Source organism: Prunus persica, chromosome G6 (assembly GCF_000346465.2).
Source record: "Prunus persica cultivar Lovell chromosome G6, Prunus_persica_NCBIv2, whole genome shotgun sequence".
NCBI classification, from domain to species: Eukaryota; Viridiplantae; Streptophyta; class Magnoliopsida; order Rosales; family Rosaceae; genus Prunus; species Prunus persica.
The window spans coordinates 7,542,827-7,564,709 of record NC_034014.1 but is presented as its reverse complement, the minus strand read 5'-3'; the positions used below and the strand labels follow the sequence as shown (position 1 = coordinate 7,564,709).

Genomic DNA, 21,883 nt, shown 5'->3' with positions numbered 1-21,883 from the left:
TGATCTCCGTTATTAAACACCAATCACACTGATTATCCTGCAGAAGCCTAATAGAAAATGGCCATTTCATGGAAGAGGAAGTGCCCTCTGGGAATTTCATTACCTCAGTTTGTGGTAATATTATCATTTACATTATCATTAATATTCCATACCATAAAAGCTAAGCTCTCCATATGCGTGCAAGAGAGATCAGAGGTGGAGGGTGGGGGAGAAGAATATAAAGAAGGGGAAAGGAAGGAGGAGGGGGAGGGGATGGGGAGGTTGAGGTGATTATTATTTAAAATAAGGATAATATTATTATAGAAAATGACATTGGTTAATTCAAACATTAAGAATTGAAATTATTAATTAAATAAGGATAATATGGTAAATTCACATTTTTTCAAATTAAAAAAATAAAAATAAAAAACAAAATTAGATAATAGGTCATACTTTTATAGAACATAATCTTTTCTTAATTCTAAAAAAAAAAAGAAAACCAATTGGCACATGCGTGAAGGGGCTAGTTTTAGGTAGGTGAGGTTTAATTTGGACAGAAATTTGGATGGAATTTAAAAAATTTGACGATAGTCATTAAGGCGCTAAATTGATAATATACAAGTAGTTCAGGGAACAAAACCCCAGAAGACCCATAAAATTATGTATTGAGAAAATCCGCCCTGGTAGATACGGTGAAAGTACAAAGCAAAAGTTAATTGATGAATGATCATTGTGAATTTTTTATCCCTAAATTATACAAGCTTCTATCATTAGGGTCTTGTTTGTAAGGTATAACCGCTTAACCCCAAAGCCAGAATTGCAAGCTACGCCAAGACCAAAGCCCACGTACGTCTCACTCCACCCGCTCTAATTTTCTCTGCATTATGCCCCACCCAAAACATCAACAGTTATCCCAATACCAAATCCAACGTCCTGCTCCTCCTCCTCCTCATCATCATGATCATCATCATCATCACCTTGAAAGCTCTCTCTCATCTTCCTCCTCAACACCCCATAATTTTTTACATTCTTCAAATCAAACGTCAACAACAAAAACAACAACCAGAAGCAGCAGTAGCTGCCACCCTTGCTTTGGCACGAAGCTTAAGTCCTTCTCACACCAACACTTTGGACAAATTCAAAACCTCACCAATATCATACCCTCTTGGCTTCATGTTGCTTCTTATTCTAGGCGTTGGAGTTGGCTGAAGCGTAGCTGCACTGGGGTTTTGTTCATGGCCAGCCCCAGCGACTTGTCCGTTCGCACTCCATCGGAGATTGTGAGTTCCATTTGAGTCTATGATGACACTCTTGATCATGTTGTTAGAAATGTTACATATTAATTCCAATATTATTATATGCACAAATTTTATTTTGGTTAATATGGACTCCTGTAGCTAATTTATGATCAATTTGTTATGCACATAATTTATGATCCTTTACTTTCTAATGCAGCGGAAAAAGAAGCTTAGTGGGCAGCGAAAGAGAGAGGAGCTTGAAAGAGAGGTATGTAGTACTTCTTTTCTTGAAACAAATAAGAGTAGTGATTCTTGCACTACTAGTTTAGCTACTGACACTCCAAATGAGCATTTTACAATTATATATATATATATACACGTAATAAGAGTGCCGGAGGATAAACTGGGAGTGCCAATATCACCGGCCAGCTCGAAGCCCGGAAAATTTGGCAATCATAGGGTGATGGGCTCCCCTCCCTGGTCTATGTTGGTGTAACTAGGATCAATGAAAAAGGTGACTAAAATTGATAATGCAGAAGCATGGCCCAACGAATGGGACATTAATTTATCAACATATGTCATTTTTAGGCGTCCTTGTTAACTATGTAGCATTCATGCTTCATCAAGGTTTCATGGTTAATCTTTCAAACCTCTGGTTTCTTTCAACTGGAAGACCATCTTTATCTTTAAAGATGATATTATTGTACTGATCAAATTGGATTCCCAAGACCAATTTAGGGACATCATTCATTTCTTTGTCCAGGAAACCATCGAAGTGTGACTTTTGAAAAAGTTGACTTTTGAAGTGTCAAGGAACCATGCTTCTTAATTCTCCATCACTAGTCTCTGCCTGCACATCGGTTTTCTTCTGTTTTTCCCTTTGTTAGGATTGGTGCTCTTTTTGTTTTCTTTTGGAGCCAAATTTATTTATCTTTCTAGCTAGCTCTAAGGTATGTGCTTGCAAGTTCTTCTATTTTTTTTTTTTTGGTATATTAATAATATATGGGGATGGATCATGGGGGCTCCCCGAAGTGTAGGTCATCTTTCCTTAGAGATCGAGAATGAATGTTTGCATCCTGTGACCTGCACTGAATAACTAATCTCGCCTAATCTTCTAGTTTATTAATTTGAATATTAAAAATACTCTTCCTATCATATTGTTTCACCAAATTGGCAACAGAAATTGGGACGGACCCATTAGATAATGAAGAATGTACATGCATAAATTACAAGGTGATAATTTATTTATTTATTGTTTCTTTGAAATGAAGGTACAAAGCATATTCATTCCAATACAAACAAACTACCCTCTAGGTGTAGATGAGAGAGTGGCATTGACAGTAACAAGTTTCTATTTGGTAGGTTTCTTTGCTTCAAAGAATGCTGAATCAAGAAGAGAAAGTACATGAGGTTTTGGATCATGTCTATAGTCAGAAAACTACTGGTTCTGCTATTTCTTTCCCAAGGTTCCTTCCTCCCAAGGTACTCTTCTGCCTTTTCTTGTTACACTTGTGTACAGTACATATAGAAATTATGAAAACGCATGCACTGTATTTTTTGAAGGCACCTTATGAGAAATGAATTCACGTAAGGTATGATGTTTTAGTTTAATTATACAACGTTCTTGTCAAAATTAGACAATTGTTACAAAGTTATTTTGGCAATTCTATAATATTGTTAGACTCTAAATTCATATGAGCATTCGAATATGATTTCATATATAATTGACAGTCATAATTCACAGTCTGGTAACATAATATATCAGACTGTGTATTTTAACCTTATGTGCTCGATAAGGGAGAAATGTAGTACAATCATTATCATCATAATTCTACTAGTAACATTATTTGTTCATAATAGAGTAAATATATTACTCTCTATGAGAACGCAGATGAAGGAGCTTTTGGCAGAGCTAGCAATGGTTGAAGGAGAAATTGCTCGACTCGAAGGCCAAATCAGCCAACTTCAACTTGGGCTGAAGCATGAAGAAGCTACTAAGGAAGCAAAATCGAAACAATGGCAACATGAAACCCTAATAAGTAACCCCGTTGCCCGTGCATCATATATATCCATGCCAAGCCCCATGAACAATAAAGGTGAGAGGATGGGGTACGAAACCAAGGCATTGCATTTCATAAGTAAAGCTATAAAAGGTGATTATGATCATCTGAACGACCTCAGCCTAAATGAGAAAATTGGAAGCTTGAGAGGAATTGCTGATCAGAAAGAAAATTATTTCTGCGATGAGGTTAAATTTCAGAATAAGGTTCCAAGAAAAAATGGAATATTGAGGGCATCCTCACCCTTGCGAGCTCCAAGATATCCATCACCCAAGGTATTACTGTAATGTATACATTTTTAATTGATCATATAATTTCCAAATTTCATGTACATTTTTAATGATTATTGCTGTAAGGTATGAGTTAGTAGAGTATTACAACTCTGATCCGGTGATTATCACCAACCAATTAATGTTTTTCTTTTCTTCTTCTTTTTTTTTTTTTTCAGCTAAAAGAACGTAATCCAGGGATTTGTTCAGAACTCCCACCAAAATCTCTACCAATTCCAACACAATTAGAAGAGAACATCCAGAGTTGGCAACCAAACAGGCTCTCTGAAGAAATTATGAAGTGTCTCAACTTCATATACGTTAGGCTTCTCAGAACAACCAGAACTATGGAATTGGAGAAATCAGGCCCCATTTCCAGGTCCTTGAACTCTTCTATAACCTCAAGAAGCTTCAGGGATGAAACCACCTTAAACTCAAAGTCAAGCCTAGTTTTGTTACAAAAGGAATCAAGGCAACAAGACCCTTATGGCATCTTCAATGTGGAAGACTCAATTCCTAGGGACATTGGCCCTTACAAGAACTTGGTCATTTTCACCTCAATCTCTATGGACCCAAAATCCATTTCTGCCTCCAATTCCATTCCTTTGATAAGAAAGTTAAGGTATGTTCGAATTAATTGTCATATATAGTATGATGGTGATTTTAGCACTCCCAATTTAGATTCTGGCCCTCCCACTTTGAGTGTAAATATTATAAAATACTCAATTTCGAGTGTCATAATCTAAAATAGAATACTAAAATCATTGTAAGTTTGATAAACATTGTTGGCCTATTTTCTGACATCTTAAATTTTTGAGGCTAGTGGTTGTTGAACATGATATCAGAACATTCTTAGCAAGTGGTCCTAAGTTCGATTCATGTTCTCATGCTCTCCACTTCTTTGTCGGCCTGCCTCTCCATATGTAGGATGGGCCTATAGTCTACACGTGAGGGAGGGTGTAAAATTGATATACATTGTTGACCCATTCTCTGATAGCTTAAGCTTTTGGGACTAGTGATTGTCTAACAATCCCTACCATGCTCAGATTGTTATGTTGTGATCGTAACTTTTCTCTATATATTGTACTTGTGCACCGCAGGGTATTGATGAACGATCTTCGGGTGGTGGATTTGGGGTCCTTGACATACCAACAGAAGCTGGCATTCTGGATCAACATGTACAATGCTTGTATTTTGAATGTATATACAACAAAGCTTTCTTCTTTTTCCTTCTGCTTATTTCTTTTCATTTGAGAGATGTCCAGCCTCAAGTGCACTTTTAGTGCATCCAAGAACCAATGTTTGCAAGGCACCCATCAGAATAGCAATGCAGAGTTTATTTATCCATGGTTTGCCCAAGCTTTCTCATGTTGGATTGACATAAATTTTTCTATTTTCAGGGTTTTCTTCATTATGGAGTGCCGGCTTCCACCGAAAAATTACTCACATTAATAAGCAAGGTAAGCCCCAAACTTCAACTAAAGGCATCAAATTGCTAGAAATTACAGTAGGCAGTAGTTCATTGCAGAACAACAACTTGTTTCATGATGATAAGATTATTGAAGTACCAGAAGCATGTACTACTTGTCTTGTCACCCTTCAATTCCTTGTAATAATCTTAGGCATAACAAATAATGGTTTGATTTCAGGCAACCCTGAACATAGGAGGTAAGACTTTAAATGCTGAAGCCATAGAGCATTATATTCTGAGGAAGCCACCACCTTCCACTATGAAAGAGGTAAATATTATGACTCGTCCTATATGAATCAAACACGTATTCTAAATCAGTATGATCTCCCATCATGAAAATTTTTCACAGGCTCTTCAGAATGAAGATGAAGACGATAAAGCCGGTGTTCGGCAACTCTATGGTCTCGAGTCCATGGATCCTAATGTCACATTTGCTCTGTGCTGTGGAACACGTTCTTCTCCAGCGGTAAAACTTCATATAAAATGTTCTGCCATTGCATTGCATTGCATTTCATTATGTGCTGAATGTTAATGCTAAAGAATTTTCAGAACTAAAAGTTGCATTAATTTTTCAGGTGAGAATATACACAGCTGAAGGTGTTGTAGCTGAGCTGGAGAAATCAAAGTTGGAGTACCTGCAAGCATCAATTGTGGTGACCAGCACAAAGAAAATTGTGTTCCCAGAATTGCTGCTTGGGAACATGCTTGATTTTGCTGTGGATGTAGACTCACTGGTTCAGTGGGTTTGCCACCAGTTGCCAACATCTGGGTCGTTGAGAAAATCAATGGTGGATTGCTTCAGGGGCCAAGTTAGCAGTGCCAAGATTTCTGCCACTGTTGAGAAAATGCCATATGATTTTGAGTTTCAGTATTTGTTGGCCATGTAATTTTCTTGATTTGGTGTCCACTTACCATTTATACCACGTGCATATGTGAATAGAAGAGGTATTGGACTAGTTGATAATTATGATACAAGCGATATTGGGGAGAATTGAAAACATGACCTCAGGTGCTTAAATGAATGTTTTAACTACTTAAGCTATAATCGTTTAGTTGAATGCACTAATTAGTAACCAGTTAATTGAATTTTAAAGGTATACCTAAAGGGATTAAAAAAATAAAAAACCAAAACAAAAAGTGCAATGTTTGTACTTTAAATTCCACACCAAACTAATATAACACACATGGAAAAATTGGTTTGGTTAAAGTCTCAAACTAGTAGCATAAATTAAACCAAACCAAACCAATCCATTCAATGATCGGTTTGATTGGGTTATTGCCCACTGCCAAAAAAAGGCTCAAAAGACATTGAGTCCTGTAGACATTGTCAACTTGTCAAGCCTATCGCAACTAGTCAAGCCTCCCTTCGTTTTATATAACCCGGCAACCATCCGGTAGCCCTCCAAACAAGAATGAGAATATACTAATAACTAAAAATAGTGCAAGAGAAAAAAATTAGTGTACTAGAAACCTTCATGTACTATACATGTGGATGTGGTGAGGGAAATTATAGTTTTTGTAGGAGAGAAGTTAGAGAAAAAGTAATGTGTTATAACGTATAACTAAAATCATACAAGAACCCTCTAAACCCAAATAAATGCAATGCATAGCTGCATGGGGTTACCCTGCAATTGCGCCTTTGCATCAGTGGACAGAGGTTTGTATGGGATCTTTTGTTGAAACAGAGCTTCTCCTACTGTACATACAAAATAGAAAAATACAACAGCAATTCCATTAAACAAAATTAATACCCAAAATTAAGAATGCAAGTGAGAAGGGATTTTCACCTCCTGCCATATGCACAACCACTGAAATGCCTTCATGGTCGTCGAAGGTGCAGCAGTTTCAAATTTCATTGTCCACAGATGCATATTAACTTCACAGTGATTCTTTTATCAACAGCAACAAAGCAGGATCGACTTTATCTCTTGACAGTAATTGAACTATCAACTCCGTTGTTGATGCATCTGCAGAGAAACCCTTCTCCACCATTTGTTGAATAAGTACCATCGCCCTTGATGTCTTATTGTTACTGATAAACCCTCTGATAATTGTGTTATATGTGCAACCATCTGGAGAACGGCCTTTCTCTTCCATTTCGACCAACAACTTTTCTGCTTCACTTTTTACACCCCCGATACATAGTCCATTAATCATTATATTGTATGTCCACACATTAGGTTGAAGTCCTTTTGATGCTAAACTACAAAAGAGATCCCTTGCAGATTCAATTTTTCCAGCTATGAACAAACCTTCAATAAGATAGTGTAAACCACAATATTAACATCCAACTTCTTCGCTTCCATCTCTCTAAACAATTGCATTGCCCTGGAAAGTTGTCGGTTTTTACACAGGCCATCCAGTATAACAACATAAGTTTGAAAATTTGGAAGTTGGCCACAATCTTGCATCTCAAAGAACAACCTTCGTGCATCTTATATTCCACCCACTTTGCAAAACCTGTTCACAAGAGTGTTATAAGTAACGGTATCTGGAACCAATCCCTTATGACACATATCTAGAAAAAGCATCATGGCCTCATCTATTTTTTTAAGCTTACAATAGCCATTTATCAATGTGTTGTAACTGACAACATTAACCATCGAGCCCTTGCTAAGCATTAGTTCAAAAACTTATTGTGCCTTACCTATTTCTCCTCGCAAACAGTAACCAACCATCCATAAGTGAATTGTATGTAACCATATCAGGTTCAATATCTCTTTGAATCATCATTTCAACTACACCTTCTGCTTCCACGACCATCCCCTCCTTACAAAGTGTGTCTACCAAGACTTTGAACGTGAACACATCTGGAACGATATTTTTACTGACCGTTTCATTCAACAACCTTGTAGCTTCTTTCCACTCGCCTAATTTGCAAACTCCATTCATCAAAGAGTTATAGGTAATGACATTTGGGGCAATACCCTTGCTTATCATTTCTGAGAAGAGGTTCAATGCATCAACAACTTGTGTATCCTTACAAAGACTGTCAATGATCCTGCTATAGGCAACTAGGTCAGGCTTGCAAGGCCTTTCCTCCATCTTCCTAAGCAATTGAATAGCTGCACAGTTGTTACCCCTCATGCAAAAGCCCATTATTAATGTGCCGAAAGTAACCACATTAGGCTTCCAATTACCTGCCCTCATCATTTTGTGGAAAAGGGCTGCTGCCTCCGCTACTCTATGCTCGAGAAGATAGCCGTTGATTAGAGTGTTGAAGGTCAAGACATTTGGTTCAAGACCAAGTTTGAAGAATTTTCCCAATACAGATAAACTAAACCCTATTTGGTTCAAATGACAATAACAATTGATAAGAATGGTTAGGGTATAAAGATCAGGATTCCCCACGCACCCATTTGGTTATACAATGAGATGACTGCCGAATAATGTTTCAATTTCGCAACTTGAGTCAAGATTTGAGTGAAACGAACAAGTGAAGGCAGAGGACGCTTTTGAAGCATTCTATCAAACACATTGAAAGCATTCTCAACAGTTGTGATGTTGGTGAGTTTCTCACTGCCTGCTCTAGTTGGGTTCTTGTAGATTTGATAGGTTTAGAAGATTGAGAGTGAAAGAAAGCAAAGTAATTGTTGGCGAAAACAACAACAGTGGAGTTAGTATGAAGACAAGGCATACCTCTCCATCTCCCGCTGCTGCAATAAAAAGAAGCAGAAGCAGCTATATTCCGCATCATCATCTTCAGCATCTCAGTGAGTCAATGAGTCTCACCCGTATCGAACCCGGTGGTGAAAGAAGAAAGAAGCTCTGCTGCAAGTAAAGGCCATGGCTTTATTGATTCAAAGAGAGAGAGAGACATAGATATGGCCATTTGGCAAACTGGTAAAGCTGTTTGGTTGTTTGCGGCAACGGTAAATTTTGAATTATAATTTTAAAAAAACATCATGTCCACAGGTTTAACCAATAATAAAATATTACTTGAATTAAATAGTATTAAAATCGTTTAGCCGTGCTGCTATACTCGGGATTTTAATATATATAAAAATAGTCTAGCCGCGCTGCTATACGTTTTTGACACGTGGCAAAATGGGCTCTAGACCCCGGGGGGCCCTTTTTTATTTTATAAATAGTACAGCCGCGCGGCTGTTTAACACATGCCCAAGCGGGCGCAGGGCGCCAGGCGGGTTTTTTTATAAATAGTATAGCCGCACGGCTATACCCGGTGTTTTTTTATTTATGAAAAGCGTAGAGCCGTCTGGCTATACTACGGTTTTTTATTATTAAAAAAATAGTATAGCCGGCTATACTCGGGATATATATATATATAAAATAAAAAAAATCTAGTCTCCCGGCTTTACTTTGGTCTTTTTTTATAATTTTTTTTATAAAAAAAGTACCGATACATAATTGAATCCGAGCAAATTAATTGCGATTTGGTTCCATTCGGTTCAAGATTAGACTTTTTTGTGTAAAAATCGAACAAAACCTCTCACATTAGTTGGGGCAGTTTTTAGGGGGCCGCTTCATACTTCCTTCTTGGAGCGCATCGATATTTTTTTTTCGAGTGCATAAACACTTAAAAAGTGCTTTTTGGAAAACCAGAGTCTCCCAAAAAGCATTTTCATTACAATTACTTGACAGTTCCGTTTACGTTTCATACGGCTGACCGTCTATTGAACAGAACATCTGAACATATAAGTTATAACCCAGCAATAGCAACGAGCTACTAACGCCGTCATTCGCTCACAGGCGATGGCGAAATACCAATGTTCTGTTTTTCCTCATGAAAAAAGAAAAGAAAAGAAAATGACCAATGCTGTGTTACTCTGCTGTCACCCACCAGACTCCATTCCATTTCAACTTTCTAATGCATTTCAAATCCGTCGCCCTTCACTGGTTATAACATTACGATTCTACTTTCCTTTCTCTACCATTCTCTCTCTGTTCCAAAAATAAGCTTTTGGGTCCTTGTGAGCCTTTATATGTTGAGGTAATTTCTCTTTACCTTTCTTGGCAATTCCACACAACCCATTTTCCTTTTTATTTTTATTTTTTTCTTTCTTCTTCTCACTGTTATTAGTAGTTAACATGGTACTGCTTTTCTGGTCCTACATGCATTTCACAGCTCTTATTGTGTATACAATTTGTTTATTATGTTTTGAGCCCTTATGGTTCTTGGGGTTGCTTATATTTAGTCAAAATATTTGGAGAATTATATGATTATTGTCTAAATTGGTGTATTGGGATTCAATGGATGCATGGTATGAGGTTAATTGCATGGTTGTGAGGTTGTGCATTGCTTTTTATTTGGTGCAATTTGCTGTGTGTTGGTAATTGTTTGAAACTTGAAAGTAACAAAGTGACATTTCCTTAATGCGGGTTTGGTTTCCTGTTATGACTGAATGATCCTATTGTGATTTACTTGATGGTGAAAATTGTCCCCACCAAAGACAACTCAAAAGAGAGGAAAAAGTTGTTGCTGCTAGTTTGAGTCTGTGATGTCTGTTCATTTCCTTTGATGGGAGTGACGTGAATGCAAGATTATGCGAATATAGTTTTTTTGCCTCTATAAATGCCTGTGTTAGACACAACTCAAGTATTCGTTCTTATGTAATGCTTGAGTAGCCTCTTGCTGAATGAATTTTTTTGTCCTGCATGAAAAGAACAGCGTACTTGCGACTGATTTGAAGAAGAAAATAGTTTTTACAGAATGGTTTGAGGTCTCTACCTTCTAGCAACCTTTTGCCCGTATATTAAGATTAAGTGCCTAATTTTTCATTCCATTTGGATTTTAAACTTGAATTGTTTATAGGCAAGTAAAAAGAAAATTCCAGACCACATTGGATGTGCGTCGTTGGAGGACATTTTGAAAACTGATGGTGGGATTGCAAACATTCCTAAGAGTCAACCATACTTATAGTACATCTCTTGGAGTTGAGTGAATATTCTGATTAATGACTCCAGGCATTGAATATAAACCGAAATATGATTTCATTTCCAATAATCTTTCTTAAATCTTAGTTTTCTTCCCAAATAATTGGAAAGTTCACCATGTTGATGTTTCCTCATGAAAATATCCATTGTTTTTGTCGTTGGACCCATATGTACCCATTTTCACTTCCTCAAAAGTTAAACCTGTAGACTTGGAGCAACTAGTAGAACCTGAATGTGACAACGACTTGCTTGGCAGTGTTCTTGACTTTTACCCATTGAAATCTCAAAAGTGGTTCAATAATGAAGAAATCTCAGGCAATATTGAGTCCAATAAGATAAAACTTGATAGTGGTGTTCTCTCTCTTACTTTAAGTGCAAACATATGCACACACACACACACACACACACACATACCAAGTTGAGAGAAAAATCGTACAATAGAAGTCAAGTAATTACTTATATCATGTGTTTTTCTTATGATTGAATGACAAGTAATTCCTTTTTTTAAAAACTATACTATATCTTTTATGTATTTTTATTTGTAAAAATTTGAGTCCGAAAAGCTTATGCCTCACCTTGCGGGGCATAGGACGCCTTACTTTAGGCTTTTGCGCTTTAAAACACTGGTGTTGGTAAATCAGCTCATTTGTTAGCCAGCCAACTCTGAAAGATTGTACTCCCAAGTCCCAACAATGCATGCCATGTGATTGATATAAACTCAAGTCTGAATGATTACATGGCCTCCTGGGGTAACATTATAGTAGTGCAGTACTGCATGAAGAGAGAGGAAGATTTCTTGCGATCTTATTTCTCTTGTGATTGGAATGATTTATCCAACGCTTAACTTTGTCACTATAGTGCTTTCTGATTTTTATCTCTTCTTTTTCTAAGTCTGATGGTTGTGATAGTGTTGTAGCTTCTTGATAGAATGTTCCAGGGAACGGACAATGCAGTCTGCCATGGAAGGATTAGTCTCCCAACTTGTCAAGAATATCTTTGGGGTAGGTATTTTCAGAATCCTTCCCAGTCTAATAAATTAGTTTCGTCAAGATGCTTATTTCTCCCCTCAAATTTCAAGAGAAGTTTCCTCTTTTCCTCCTTCCTGCAGAAGCCAAACATTCTGATAAAGTCTTCAAATCAGAAGGTGGTCCAGACTCTTGTCTGCAAAATGCTGGTTTAGAAAGCCACTCCCCAGGTGTCTATAAAGAATACTGTGGTGCTGAGATGTCAGATTTGTCTTGTGAGAGCACTCCAAGGCTTGGATACAAGGATAACCGCAGTTCTCTTTTGCTTGATCATATGTCAGTACAAGAACGACAATTGGTCTTTAGGAACATGTTCAGATATGAAACACCAGTAATAGACAAGCAGTGGCCGAAGCACAGTATTTCACCTGGTTTGCAAAATTTTTTTGGGTTAGAAAGTGGTTCAAACCTCGCAGAATGTGGTCTAATGACCACAAAAAATGAAGTAAAAACTGTTCTCTCGTCTAGCATTGAGTTCTTTGGAAAGGATACTGGCACAATCAAAGGATCACTAAGTGATGAAGGTATGTCCAGAGATCTGCAGGTAAAATGGAAGAAGCTTGCTGACCTTGAATCTTTGAAGACCTCAAATTCTAGGGTTAGTGAAATTGAACTGTGCTCGTCGGATGAAAGGGACAAAGCAGGAGCATTTGCCATGCAAAAGAGATCACGAAGGCCTCCCAGGAGATACATTGAAGAATTAGCAGAGTCTAAATCAAAATTTTATAGTAGAAAATGTGGAGTGGCTTGTAAGAGGTCCAAGAACAGCTTTCTGCATGTTAGATCTGACAAAAATAATAGGCAGAAGGAGACTCAGGAAGAAACATTGCTTTGTCAAGATAAATCTTATGAAGTAGGTTGTATTCAAGTTCCATTTGGCCTTCCAGTGGAAGCGGGCCAGTTAGAGGAACATAACTCATCTCTGGTAAGGAACATTTGAATTTGTCATTTGGTATATAATTAATGGGTTCCTTGTAGATCGTCCAATGTAAATCTGTTTACCTTATTTTACATTACCTAATGAGCTATCAGATTCTTGTCCCTTCTGCAATCAAACTGCTGATGAAAAGTATGACAAGTGAAGAATTAAAAAAAGATAATCAACTTATTGTGCCACCTTTGTAATAAAGTTTAATTTTTTGTGTGGATACTACAAGATTATGGATTGCCTGGTCTGTTTTTCTTTTCAAAATTAGAAAGTGACGTGTTATCCTAAGTAAAAACAGCTGCTTTCAATGCATTTTGCACATTCTGCATTGTACCAAGATTTTGCCTTATCATCTAAATGAAATACATTAAAACAATAAAGTCAAGGACCATCCATGTCCATTTGAATTTGAGTTAGACAAGGTGTTGTACATGCAGGAAAGTATTTGCCATGTTTGTAATGCATTTATCGGTAATTTATGCACAGAACTCTGAGGATTGCAAGGACCACAGACTCCTAAGATCCAGTGAGAAACTTGAGATTGAGTATTCTCCAGCAAAATCGCGGGAGGAAATTTCTGATGATGAGTGTGTCTTGAGGAGAAGTACTCAAAAAGATAGCAAACAGATAAAGCATTACACATCTTGGACTTCTTCTGAAGTGATGAAGTTAATTGAAGGTGTTTCTCAGTGTGGAGTTGGAAGGTGGAGTGCAATGAAGAGATTACTGTTTTCTTCATGTTCACATCGCACAGCTGTTGATATTAAGGTAGTTCATGGCATTTTTTATTGTTATTTCTCCCAACATATTTGGGATTAGAATGATTTTTAATCTTTTTGGCTTTTCAGGACAAATGGCGTAATTTGTTAAAAGCTAGCTGCACTCAGTTGCAGAAAGAGAGAAAGGTGGGGTTGAAATTACTTTTACTTTATCTCTATTTTAACATCGTGAGCAGATATTTTACATGGTCAGTGTGACCCCTGAGCATCTTTAAAGCAGATTTTGTTTGGCATTTCAAGATATCTGTTATCTGATTCTTATCTAAATAAATTACCTTATAATCTCTAAACATGTTGTGGTTCTTGCGCTGCATTTATTCTTAGTATAGTATCTTGGGGAGTTATTGCCTTGTTGACATATAAGAGTGTTATGCAACTAGTGAACTAGTACTGGCAATATCTTCTGAAATAAAGCTTCTTATTTGAAGAGAGCTTTTTGGATTATTTAGTATGATGAATGTAATTAAGAGTTGGAATTTGGTAGATCAGAACTCCTGTTGTGAGCTTGAAGGGTAGATATTTCATTCTTCTATTTCTTTATCATGCAGATTAAGAGAGATATAAGCAAGCAAGCATCAGATCATGTCCCGGAATCTGTTTTGCAGCGCGTTAGGGAGTTGGCCGTCATTTATCCGTATCCAAGGCGAAAAAGGTCCACTTGTAATACTCATGCTATGTCTTCTTTTGCAACCAACGAGTGTAATGCACTGCCCCCAAAAGAGAAAATAGATTACTAGAAACCTCAGTGAACTTCACAATACATGTGAGTTCTTTTGTAGTGAAAGACTGAAAAATAAAAATAAATGAAAGAGTTGTGCCCTTTGACATCTAGCTCCATCAATTTTGTATAATTCTTGTGTGTAGATGAATTACTTAACGCATTTAGCATGACATTATATTATTTAGGTCATGCCAATTATTTGATCAATTTTTTAGTTTATTGATCAACAGTCAACAGGGAAACAGTTCTGTGTATGTCTTTTTCTCATCCTTATCTCAAGTAGTCGTTGTCATTTGGTCAGCGCTTATTATTGCGGTACGGGTTACCAACTTGGCAATTTACCTGCTTATTTGTGTTGTTTGGCTTTTGGCTTTTGACTTTTTAATGGATTTTCTTTATCCTTTGACTTTCCAAAGTTGTAAAACTTCAGACCACTCAAATATCAACCTTCAAAGTGTGATTGCGGTTCTACTACAATGGTGTGTTTTTTTTTTTTTTTTTCCTTACACAAATGATAGGATATTTTCAAAGATACCGCGATACCGCGATCGAACTGGCCAACTACAATGCTTGGAGTCAACTTTTTGCATCCAAGGAATTTGCTGCAATAATGTGAGCAACTTTTCGTCTCTGAATCTTCATTCTTCAATAGCATGTTTACTTATTAGGAATGGGTAATTGAATTTTCTTGCTTCCCTGCGTTTTTCATGACTTTCCCTCCCCTGCGTTTACTAAATGTAAGAAATCAAAACTTTTGTGGGTTTCATGTTAAAATCCGTAATTCAATACCTGCAAAACTAGGAATTGGAAGAGTAATTGATCCAATTCCAATTCTCTTATTCCTAAGTTCTTCGATTCATAGCTTCATCTATTTCTAGTAAGTAAACATGCCCTAAATAATAAGTCATAACAGAAATATGCCCTAAATAGTAAGGAAGAAATATGTATATATATTTTTTTTCCAGCTGAGTCATGCTGCTTGCTAGAGTCGATTTCAGACTTGTTTGTCTGTACACCCAAAACACATTCACCAAGATCTGATACCAATTTCATTTTGTTTCAACTTTTACATATGCGTCCTGTGGCTGTTGATGATATCCAGCTTGAGGTTTTGTTGTTTATTTTTGCTTTGTTTAGGAGCAATATTCAAGTGCATACAATACAAAATAATCTTGTCACACCTAATTCCAAATTAAAATATTCCCATAAAAACAAAAATCTTGATCCATCCAGATTTTCTCCAGTGTTTTCTTTATTTTATTTTATTTCTTTTAATGGCGTGCCGCCTTGACTGCCATAAGATTAAGATATATGTGAACAACAAAATTCCAACTGCTGTCATAATATATGTTCCAAATAACCAGTTATGTTATTGTAAAAATAAATAAAGAACCAGTTATGTCACTCTCAAATTCGAACTCTAATTACAAAATTAAATATTAAAAATTAATAATTGTTGTATGATCAAAATGACAAGGATCATCTCGGGGAGAGCGAGACCGTAATACCTGTAGGAACTCTAATACAAAATGTTGTACACGCAGGAAGTATTTGTCTTGTTTATAATGCATTTATCGGTAATGTATGTCCAGAACTCTGAGGATTGCAAGGACCACAGACTCCTAGGATCCAGTGAGAAACTTGAGATTGAGTATTCTCCAGCAAAGTCGCGAGAGGAGATTTCTGAAGATGAGAGTGTCTCGAGGATAAATACTCGAAAAGGTAGCAAACAGACAAAGCTTTATACATCTTGGACTTCTTCTCAAGTGATGAAGTTAATTGAAGGTGTTTCTCAGTGTGGAGTTGGAAAATGGAGTGAAATGAAGAGATTACTGTTTTCTTCATGTTTGCATCGCACAGCCATTGATTTAATCTCTTTGGATTTTCAGGACAAATGGCGTAATTTGTTAAAAGCAAGCTGCACTCAGTTGCAGAAAGAGAGAGGTTTGGTTGAAATTACTTTTACCTGATTTGTAGTTTAACATCGTGAGCAGATATTTTACATGCTCACTGTCGCGCCTGAGCAATCTTCAAAGCTGATTTTCTTTGGCATGTCAAGATTATCGGATTCTTATCTATATAAATTACCTTATGCATGCAACCGCAAGCTTTTACTACCAATTTATAATCTCTACGCATGTTGTGGTTCTCGCTTTGCATTTGTCTTACTGTAGTGTCTAGTGGCGTTGTTGCCCTGTTGACATGGAAGAGCATTATGTAACTAGTGAACTAGACTGGCAATATCTTCTGAAATAAAGCTTCTTATTTGAACTGAGTTTTTTAACTTGTTTGCTGTGATCAATAATTAAGAGTTGAAATTTGGTAAATCAGAACTCCTATTGTGAGCTTGATGGGTAGATACATCATTCTTCTATTTCTTTATCATGCAGATCAAGAGAGATATAAGCAAGCGAGCATCCGATCACGTTCCAGAATCTGTTTTGCAGCGCGTTATGGAGTTGGCCGTCATCTATCCATATCCAAGGCAAAAAAAGGTCCGCTCGTAATACTCATGCAATGTCTTCGTTTTCCACCACCAAGAGTAATGCACGGCCCCCCTCTCAACTGCTGTTAAAAGGGTCAGAGCAAATAGATTGCTAGAAACCTCAGTGAACTTCACAATGCATGTGAGATCTTTTTGTATTTGAAGAATGAAAAGAAATAAATGAAAGAATTTAGCCCTTTGGCATATTTCACCGTCAATTTGGTATGATTCTTGTTTGAGCATACAATAGTTGGATGAAGTCCTTACCAATGTGTGCATTTAGCATGACATTATATCATTTAGGTCAAAAAGTCACAATATGGTTACCAACTTGCCAAAAAGTCACAATGTCTGCTTGTTATTATTGCGGTATGGGCTACCAACTTGCCAAACTACCGACTTGCTTGTGTTGTTTTGCCTTTTGACTTTGGACATTTTATGGATTCCCTTTTATATATCCTTTGACTTTATAAAGTTGTAAAACTTGGGTCCACTCAGATATCAACCTTCCAAAATGGAATTGCGGTTCTATAAACTTCAGTCCACTCAAATTACAGACCTAATAGCATGTTTACTTGGAGCATTTCCACCAGTTAGCCCATTGTCATGGCAAAGGGAGCTTTAGGGCAGTTATTATTTACGTGAATAGTGGCTGCTCTAGTCTCCCCCAGCAAAGTGTGTTTCCAGCAGTTTAGGCTTGCCATGGCAAATGCTATTCATTTTTTTGTTTTTTTTCACAACTTTGTTTACTTAAACAATTAATTTGGATAATATTTTCGGATAAGATTTTTGGGTTCCTACGTATCATACTATTCATATCGGATAAGAATTTCGGTTTCAAATTTCAGATAAATTTCAAATTTCAGATACATTTCAAAATTTAAATTTCAGATAAATTCAAAATGTCAAATTTCAGATACATTTCGAAATTCAAATTTCAGATAAATTTTAAATTTTAAATTTCATATAAGATTTTCACCCTTTAAGATTGTACCACGTGTCATATCTATATGTCTAAATTTTTCTATAAAACCAGAGGCTCAGCTCATACCTCCCACACCAGATCTTCTCTACATTTCCATTTCTCCGATTTTAGATTTCATTCTCCATTTTCAATGGCAGACATGCAAGAGGTTTTGGAGAGGCAAGAGCGAGAAAGGTGAGAAAGAATGCTTCGACGAGCTGCAAGGCCTCAGCTCCTTTTCGATAGGCGAGTCTTGACTCATCGGGGAATCCGATGCTGGTGTCTCATGGAGTGGCGTCTCGTTCAAGACTACCGTTGGACCCGTTGGAATAATTTGGAATCTCTTACAATTCTTCACCACCTCCCAACATAGGGTATGGTTGAAACTTTTTTTGCCTTGCCCAGTAGCACCAAAAAATATTTGTGCTTGCATAATCTATATAAAAAAAAAAATGGAAATGCAAGAAATTTTAAAAAAAATATTGGCAATGCAACAAGTATTTAAAAAAAAAAAAAGGCAATACAAGAAACTTTCAAAAATATTGGCAATGCAACAAGTATTAAAAAAAAAATGACAATACAAGAAACTTTAAAAAATATTGGCAATGCAACAAGTATTAAAAAAAAAAAAATAGAAACGCAAGAAACTTTAACAATTTATTAGAAATGAAAAACAAAATATAAATATTGCAAGAAACATTCATATTAATATTGGAAATACAAGAAATATTAACAACATATATAAATTGCAAGAAACATTTAAATAAAATTTAATATGACATAGAAATTAATAAAACAAAAATTACAAATAATTTACCTCACTGGTAAGGTTTTCCCTTTCTATGGTTGTCCATCGCTTTTGTCAAGGCATCTCTCCATTTTCCCAACTCTTTGTTAAGAATTTTCCACCTACTAGATAATGCCTGATCCGTACGGGTCGAACCAATTACCCTATCACAAAATTCCTGATAAATTTTTTTCCACATATGACAGAATTTAATTTCATTGCCCGTTGCGGGACAATGACTAACTCGAAGCCAAGCCTCACACAAGCTAACATCTTCCATCATGCTCCATGCCCCTCCGGTTTCATTAGAAGAACCCATAATATGATAGAGAAAAAAATAACTTGAAAGTGAAAAAATATTGAGTAGAAAGTGAATTAGTAGAAGGAGAAGAAAATGTATGAGGAGTTGGTGTTAAAAGTGAAGAGTATTAGTTGGTATTTGTAGAAAAAAAAATTCAGTATTCTTTTAAAAAAATTTCGATTTTTTTTCAATTTTTTATTTTGGAAAAAATTGGTTGCCGTTGGATTGCTGGAAAAAGGGGATCGGAGAGCCCAGAAGGAGCCACGTGGAAGAGAGCCGTTGGGGGGTGCAGTTTCAATTTTTTTTATTCGGGAAAAAATGGCTGCTGTTAGATTGCTGGAAAAAATGGATCGGAGAGCCCAGAAGCTAGCCACGTGGAAGAGAGCCGTTGGGGGGGACTGTAGCGGGCGCGTCAAATTTTTTTTAACGTTGGCACGTGCATTGCACGAGCCGATGTTAAAAAAATTTAAACTCCAGCGCTGACGTCGTCGTGACGTCAACTCTTGCCCTTGGGCTGGAGCTCGGGCTAGCCTCCCCCTCGGGCCAGCCCAGTTTGCTGGGCCCCACTCCTTGCCCTGGCAGATCTTTGTTGCTGGAAACACCATTTTGGGTTTGCGCCCCCTTCCCCCCGCGGGCCCTTTGCTAGAAATGCTCTTATAAAGAATGGATATTGTAATTTTCTTGCTTCTTCGTGATTTTTATATCTCTCTCTCTTTTACGTTTACTAGTAAGTAAGAAATCAAAATTTTTTGTGCGTTTTATATTAGAATCTGTAATTCAATCCCCTCAAAATTAGGAATTAGAAGAGAATTGATCCAATTCCAGTTTTCTTATTCTTAAGTTCTCCGATTTCATCTGTTCCTAATAATTAAGCATGCCTAAATAGTCAGGAAGAGTCATTATGTTTGCTAGAGTTTATTTCAGACATGTTTGCCTTTTGTCACGGGATGACTTTTTCGGAGTCTTCCTTCCATGCGGCCTTAGACTTGATCGCCTCTCGAACAAGCTAAGTCAGCCTCCTTCCTACAATACAAGATCGAACCAAGCAAAGAACAATTGCAAGAGCAAGAAAGTTTGGGAGAATATATGCTTGTATTGCTACTCAATGCTTTACAAGTTGTGAGGTGAGGATTCACAATGTGACATCCTTCTTATATACATTCCCTATCCCACCTACCATCATGGTAGGTGGCTAAGATACAATGTCACCTACCAGCATCTACCAACTACTGCCACCAACTGTAGTCTACCTACTACTGTACAACGAATCTGGACATGTGGGCCAAGAGGTCTAGCATGATCAATCCAACGGGTTGGGCCTTGAACATGCGGGCCGTGACATTCTCCCCCACCTAATCCGGTAACGTCCTTGTTGCCACGGTAGATCCGTCTCGTTCGAATGCTTCGATGATGTCTTTGTACTTCCACAAGGACTCTTCTTTCTCCCAATTTTCTTCGGACTCTGGCAGGCCCTTCCATTTGACAAAGTACTCAAAGTACCTCGGTACACCCTTGCGTCGTACCTCTCGCTTGGCCATGACGCACTCAACCTCCCTGTCAAATGAAGTCACCATCAAAGGTGGAGCTCATTGAGACTCTCCACGACTTAGCTCCTTAGGGTCGGCATGGTAGGGCTTGAGATTGTTCACGTGAAACACCGGATGAATTTTCAATCGCGGTGGTAGTTCCACACAGTAATCAGCTCTTCCCACTAATCGGATGATAGGAAATGGACCCTCATATCTCCTCAACAACGCCTTGTGCAATCTTCTAGTGGACTTGTGTTGAGAAGGGTTGAGCTTCACAAAGACCAGATCACCTGGTTGGAACACAACGTCCCGCCGATGCTTGTCTGCCCATTTCTTCATCTTCTGAGTTGCCTTCTCCAATTGAGCCCGAGCCAGCTCATCAGTCACCTGCCACTCCTTGGTCGTCTTGTATGCAGCAGGGCTACTTCCCGTAGCCTGACACCACTATGTTCGGTGTTATAGGTTGTTGTCCTGTTGCCAACTCAAAAGGGCTTGACCCTGTAGACTCCGACCGCTGCAAGTTGTACGAGAATTGAGCAACATCCAACAACTTTGCCCAATCTCGCTGGTTGGCACTCACATAGTGCCTCAAGTATAGCTCCAATAGCGCATTCACCCTCTCTGTCTGACCGTCTGTCTGTAAGTGAAAGCTTGTAGAGAAGTTCAACTGTGAGCCAAGTAGCCTGAAGAGCTTCGTCCAAAGTTTACCAGTGAAGCGAGTGTCACGGTCACTGATAATACTCTTGGGGATCCCCCAACACTTCACCACATGCTTCAGAAACAAGTGTGCAGCTTCCTCCGCATTGCAATCTGCCGGTGCAGGGATGAAGGTAGCATACTTGGTGAACCTGTCGACCACCACCAAAATTGAGCCACACCCTTCCGACTTGGGTAGACTCACAATGAAGTCCATGGACAAACTCTCCCATGGTCTGGTTGGAACAAGAAGTGGCTCTAGCAACCCACCGGGCTGCTTCTGCAATGTCTTGTCTTGTTGGCATACAAGGCAAGTCCGCACGAACGAGTCTACATCTTCCCGCATCTGTGACCAATAGTAAGCTTCACTCATCAAGGCTAATGTCCGATGAGTGCCCGGATGTCCCGCCCACTTCGAGTCATGACACTCCTTCAGTAGCTCTCGCCTCAGATTATCCCACCTTGGAACATAGATCCTCTTTCTTGTTGCATAGAGAATCCCATCATCGAGCCAAAATCTTCTTGTCTTCCCATCTTTGACAAGCTCCAACAGGCTTTTGGCTTGGGGATCATGCAACAAGCCTTCTCGTATCCTCTGCATGAGAGAACTCTGGGGTTGTGTGACAGCTGCTAGTATGGCCTTCCTGCTTAAGGCATCGGCAACGACATTTGTCTTCCCTTGCTTGTACTCCAGTTTGTAGTCGAACTCCGCCAAGAAGTCTTGCCACCTAGCCTGCTTGGGTGACAACTTCTGTT

At 37.9% G+C, this 21,883-nt stretch overlaps 2 protein-coding genes and 1 pseudogene across 8 annotated transcripts; 2 read left to right on the top strand and 1 right to left on the bottom strand.

Annotated features, from left to right (window-relative positions):
- LOC18774718 lies at window positions 748-6,055 on the top strand. The gene is made up of 10 exons (XM_007204955.2): window positions 748-1,259; window positions 1,435-1,485; window positions 2,580-2,699; window positions 3,109-3,552; window positions 3,726-4,168; window positions 4,647-4,746; window positions 4,947-5,006; window positions 5,196-5,285; window positions 5,367-5,483; window positions 5,593-6,055. Exons 1-10 carry the CDS (start codon window positions 864-866, stop codon window positions 5,902-5,904), a joined length of 2,133 nt encoding a protein of 710 aa, XP_007205017.2. The 5' UTR covers window positions 748-863; the 3' UTR covers window positions 5,905-6,055.
- Window positions 5,763-8,866, bottom strand: LOC109949920 (annotated as a pseudogene).
- LOC18772343 lies at window positions 9,735-17,068 on the top strand. 7 transcript variants are annotated; one of them, XM_020567555.1, is made up of 10 exons: window positions 9,735-9,968; window positions 11,821-11,913; window positions 12,021-12,862; window positions 13,352-13,633; window positions 13,714-13,770; window positions 14,193-14,296; window positions 14,596-14,977; window positions 15,958-16,150; window positions 16,255-16,309; window positions 16,756-16,843. In XM_020567555.1, exons 2-9 carry the CDS (start codon window positions 11,841-11,843, stop codon window positions 16,266-16,268), a joined length of 1,947 nt encoding a protein of 648 aa, XP_020423144.1. In that variant the 5' UTR covers window positions 9,735-9,968; window positions 11,821-11,840; the 3' UTR covers window positions 16,269-16,309; window positions 16,756-16,843. The 7 variants fall into 7 exon arrangements, with proteins under 7 accessions (XP_020423144.1, XP_020423145.1, XP_020423141.1 ...); XM_020567556.1 differs by having other exon boundaries at window positions 9,736-9,968; window positions 15,958-16,087; XM_020567552.1 differs by having other exon boundaries at window positions 9,736-9,968; window positions 11,829-11,913; window positions 15,958-16,309; window positions 16,756-17,068.

Coding starts and splice junctions, on each gene's coding strand:
- LOC18774718 (XM_007204955.2), top strand. CDS start 864: ATGCCCCACCCAAAACATCAACAGTTATCCCAATACCAAATCCAACGT. Junction 1,486..2,579: donor GAGAGGAGCTTGAAAGAGAG/GTATGTAGTACT, acceptor TCTATTTGGTAG/GTTTCTTTGCTTCAAAGAAT. Junction 5,286..5,366: donor CACCTTCCACTATGAAAGAG/GTAAATATTATG, acceptor AATTTTTCACAG/GCTCTTCAGAATGAAGATGA.
- LOC18772343 (XM_020567552.1), top strand. CDS start 11,841: ATGTTCCAGGGAACGGACAATGCAGTCTGCCATGGAAGGATTAGTCTC. Junction 13,771..14,192: donor AGTTGCAGAAAGAGAGAAAG/GTGGGGTTGAAA, acceptor TTTATCATGCAG/ATTAAGAGAGATATAAGCAA. Junction 16,310..16,755: donor TCAGTTGCAGAAAGAGAGAG/GTTTGGTTGAAA, acceptor TTTATCATGCAG/ATCAAGAGAGATATAAGCAA.